The sequence below is a fragment of the Cyclopterus lumpus genome, chromosome 21, assembly GCF_009769545.1.
Source record: "Cyclopterus lumpus isolate fCycLum1 chromosome 21, fCycLum1.pri, whole genome shotgun sequence".
Taxonomy (NCBI): Eukaryota; Metazoa; Chordata; class Actinopteri; order Perciformes; family Cyclopteridae; genus Cyclopterus; species Cyclopterus lumpus.
In genome coordinates this window covers 7,318,310-7,322,689 of record NC_046986.1, presented here as the reverse complement: position 1 = coordinate 7,322,689, position 4,380 = coordinate 7,318,310, and the positions used below count along the sequence as shown (strand labels likewise).

General features: G+C 48.2%; 2 protein-coding genes across 2 annotated transcripts in view; one reads left to right on the top strand and one right to left on the bottom strand.

Annotated features, from left to right (window-relative positions):
- The window catches only part of spryd7b (SPRY domain containing 7b), a 6,024-nt gene extending 5,509 nt beyond the window's left edge, over positions 1-515 (bottom strand). Inside the window, exon 1 of the mRNA XM_034561583.1 lies at positions 418-515. Coding sequence (XP_034417474.1) covers positions 418-438 — 21 coding nt within the window. The 5' untranslated portion in view covers positions 439-515. The remainder of the gene's footprint in view (positions 1-417) is intronic.
- Positions 516-1,587: 1,072 nt separating this feature from the next.
- On the top strand, positions 1,588-3,965 carry trim13 (tripartite motif containing 13). The gene is given in 2 exon segments (XM_034561582.1): positions 1,588-1,633; positions 1,636-3,965. Coding segments are annotated over 2 exon segments (1,203 nt in total). The 3' UTR covers positions 2,793-3,965.
- Positions 3,966-4,380: the final 415 nt, after the last annotated feature.

Sequence of the window (4,380 nt, the reverse complement as noted above, 5' to 3'; positions counted from 1 at the left end):
ACAGCGACACGCGGCGGCGGAGGCGGGCGCTGCATAAGCCCCGCACCACCCGACTGCATCCAATCACAGCGGCTAAGATAGGCAGTTGCTCCTGATGGCATGGAAACAAGGGAAGAAAATCAAGGTCAAAAAGTCCACACGTGACTACGTAACTAGTGGGTATCGATGTTACATAACCACAAGTTAGATTAAAGTGTTTTAAACAAAATAAATAATTATATATGTAATAAATGAGTTAGTGGGGAAATGCTGGGCAATTGGCGATGCCCGTTAATAAGAGATTCGCATCCCCAGAGGCTGAAACATAGAGCTGATATAATGTAGCTGACGTTTCGTATAGTTTGTCTCTGTTTGTGCCAATTGGGTGCGCCATTTAAGTTGTAATCAGTTGACGCAGCCGAGCGCCTTCACGTGCACCTTTTCTCTTGTCTTTTTCATGACCGTGTTACCGGTTCATAGCGCAGCATGTACATCGACAAACGGAGCCTGTACTGAAGTTGGTTCGTGTCAAAAACATGTGACGCCAAAACTAAAACCGTTGACAGCTTTTTCACGTCGTCATGTTTTGCATAGCAACAGCCCCTCCCCCATCGGACCGGCAGGGACCCTCTGCAAATTACCCGACAGGCACCACAACGCAAAACAACCCTGCGAACCGAAATTAGAGGACACCCCACACCCCCCAAAAAAATCACTGGCTTTCATGTTAGCGGCGAAACGGCACACGCTCCTTTTTTAAAAATATTTTTTGTATTACGGTTTCTCAAATGCAGACGAATCCGTGCGTTTGGATTCCTCCGCGCGCGCGCGCGCACCCCCGAAACGGTTAACTGTGAACCAGGAAAAAGGGCGAAGTCTGCACAGCAACAAGCGCCATGTTTGCGTCGCAGCGTGCGTCTCAGCAGCTGGTGAGTGATCCTTTTTGGTCCAGTGGTTGCATGTTACTATGCGCTGGCGAAATCTGTCACAGCCCCACTTCCAGCGCCTCGCCAACAGGAGGGTCGCGAGCGCAAAGCTCGCGTGTCGATACATTGTCGCATTGGATTGGTTGGACGGCGGTCATTTAGGGCTCATCTCCGCTAACCCCTGCCTGGCTGCTCTGTACGGGATGGGGATGGGGGCGGGGGGGGGGGGTAATAGTTTGCTATTACAGTCTTAAGTCTGTAAAGGTACTAACGATGTTGACTTATATCAAGCGTTGTCTCGCGACACGGTGTCACGACTCTTTCGACGCCAGGTGGGTTCATAAAGACGCCCCCCCCCCCCCACACACACACACACAAAAAAAAAAGTTATTAACGCTATAGGCGGCCAAACTGAGTCATTTGGCGCAGCTCGTGCCAACATTTTACACGGGCATGGTGATACAGTTTCACTTTCGGGATGGGAATACTCCGCGCGCGGCTGGTAACGTGACTGCAAACCCCGGTGTATCCTTTGCGATGCCACGGCATTGTCGTGTGTACTGTATTGCCTTAGTGTGGGTAGTCGAGCCTTATTCCATGACGTGCTGATTTATTGGGCTTGTCTTTCCTCCTAATTGAGCGCCGGTTTGACGCATGTGGATAACTGTGTTTACAGGGCACCATGGAGCAGCTGGAAGAGGAACTCACGTGCCCAATCTGCTGCGGTCTCTCGACGACCCGCGCGTGTTGCTGTGCTCCCACAGCTTTTGCAAGAAATGCTTGGAGGGACTCTTGGAGGGGAACCGAGGTCCCGCTTTCAGAACTCCATTCAGGTGCCCCACATGCCGCAAAGAGACCCCTCACAACGGCGCAAGCAGCCTGCAGATCAACTACTCTCTGCGGGGGATAGTGGAAAAATACAGCAAAATAAGGCGCGCGCCTAAAATGTCTGAATGTAAGCAACACTGCGGCCAGCCGCTCAACATATTTTGCGCCACGGACTTAAATCTGATTTGTGGGTTTTGCGCAACAACGGACGACCACAAAGGACATGCGTTCTGCTCCGTGGAGGAGGCGCACGGGCGTGAGAAGGAGGCGTTTGAAGTGCTGCTTCTCGGGCTGAAGAGCTGGCAGAGCACAGACGTGCTGTCCTGCCTGGAGACACGGCAAGCCAGTAAGAAAAGAGCGCTTCTGTCTTTGACCCAGGACGCAGAGAAGGTGACAGACTACTTCGACAGACTCATCAGCACCATTGAATGTAAAAAGAATGAAATCCTTTCCGACTTCGAGACCCTGAAGCTGGGGGTGTTGCAAGACTACGACCCGGTGATCACCGGGCTGAGCGCAACGATGGAGGACCATCGGCGCGCGCTCAGCTTCGCCGAGTCCCTCCCGAGCGTCGCCGACCCCCTGCGCTTTCTGCAGAAGATGCGGGAGTTTCGAGAGAAGTTGAAGGTCCTCCCCACCACGCCGCCTCCTCTGCCCTCCCGGGGAGACTCGGACGTCGGCGCCCTCGTGCGCAATTTCGACGTCAAAAAGTGGGACTCGCTGAGGCTCCGAGAAGTGGACCGGATCTCGGTGCCGCACGAGAATGGCTCGTACCGCACGGGAGGCTCCCAGATGGCGGCGCCCAGCTGGATCCGCTTGAATTTGTGTATGATTGTGTTACTGTCAACAACAACAACACTGATGCTGCAGCCGCACGACCTCGCATCCTACGTGCCCTCGCAGATTGAACCGTTGCTCGCCGCCGCGTCCTCGTACCTTACCCACACCGGCGCGCACCTGCGGGAAATAGCTGGCATGTGCGCAAGTTTCCTGGGCGACGGCCAGGAGTGTATCTGGGACTTAATTGACTCCGCTGTCAATTTTATTGATCATTTATAAGTTTCTTTTTTTGACTACTTGCCTTTGGCATCTCCGCCGTGCACTCGCGGCTCCAAATTGTCACCGAGCGTCCCGCGAGGTGCATTACATTTGGATCAGATATGCACCTGAGTGTATATGTATATGTATATGTATATGTATATATATATATTATATATATATATATATATATATATATATATATGGAAACACTTATTTGTTTACCGTGTCTCCTTGTTTGCCTTTTTGTTTTTCCCGACCTCCATAGAGTCTAATCAAACCGCACAGAGGTCGAAGAAATGTTTACTTTTTTTTTATAAATACATGGCACATTTATAAATGCCATGATGGTTTTGATAAATAAAACGGAGATGGCGGTCACATCCGTGAGTGTGTTTTTTAGATTAAGTAAGTATCAATATAGTGACACAATCGAGCCTCGTGAACTAAAGCAGCGTGTAATAATAAACCAAATGTACCGGGGAATCCGTGCACTTCTTCCCCGCAGAGCGCGTCCGCTCCAACGGTGATGCTGCTGCAACCTCTTCAAGGTTACACGCGTTGCATAACAGGGCCCGTGAGAAATGTTCACCATGGCTGCAGTGAGGGAGGAGGAGGAGGAGGAGGAGAAGAAGAAGACGACGACGACGACGGTCCTATGTGTTTATGATGTTTTCTTGAATCTCAAACAGCTGACTGCTCTTTTCTCTCTCCCTATAACAACACGTAAGCACGGGTGCGTGGTTGTCGCGCGTGTTGGGCACAACTCGCTCTATTTCCACACGAGAGCTATTTGCGGAGGTACATGTGACTCAGTCGATCTGCAGCCCGTTAAAGTAAAGGAAAACAACTACAAAAACACTGGCCTATTTCAGTTTTGCTATATGCATTTGAATTGGTAGAAAACGGACTTGCCTGAAATCAAAACGCAAATGGAATTTGAGTTCTTAAACTGATTTCAAATGCAGGGTTTATATAGCGCAGAGGTTTTTGGCATATTACCAAAAACGGACTTTATTAAAATGGGTCAGAGCAAAAGGACACACGTGTAAATTGTGCATTGATTAGTGATCCTTCTATTTATTTATGTATTCAATCATTCTCCCGAGGAGAGCTGCATTTGTTAAAAGACATAAATCCTAAATTCGGACCACAAAAGTGAATCCGTGATGTCAGCACTGACCATAATTCAGGATGCACGTCATGGCATATATATATATATATATATATATATATATATATATATATATATATATATATATATATAGCCTTCTGTTGCCAGGCAAACATAGGATGAAAATAAATGTACCACTCTGCATTAATATTTTAATTTGCACTGCACGCAAAAGCATGAAAAAGGTCAACTCAATCCCAATTCTAAAATGTATTGTGAATAACTGCATAACTAAAACTTTACGGATTCAAAATAAATGACCGGGTTGCACGCGGCCAGACATTGAGGTTTAATAAAACAATGATAATAATATAAAATAAATCCATGTCCCCATGCATGTAATCAACCACTCAACTAAATATCCAGATACTAATTGAACAGCCTCCACAGTGTTCGTGTCTTATCACACCATAAGGTCTCTTACACCCTTCCACA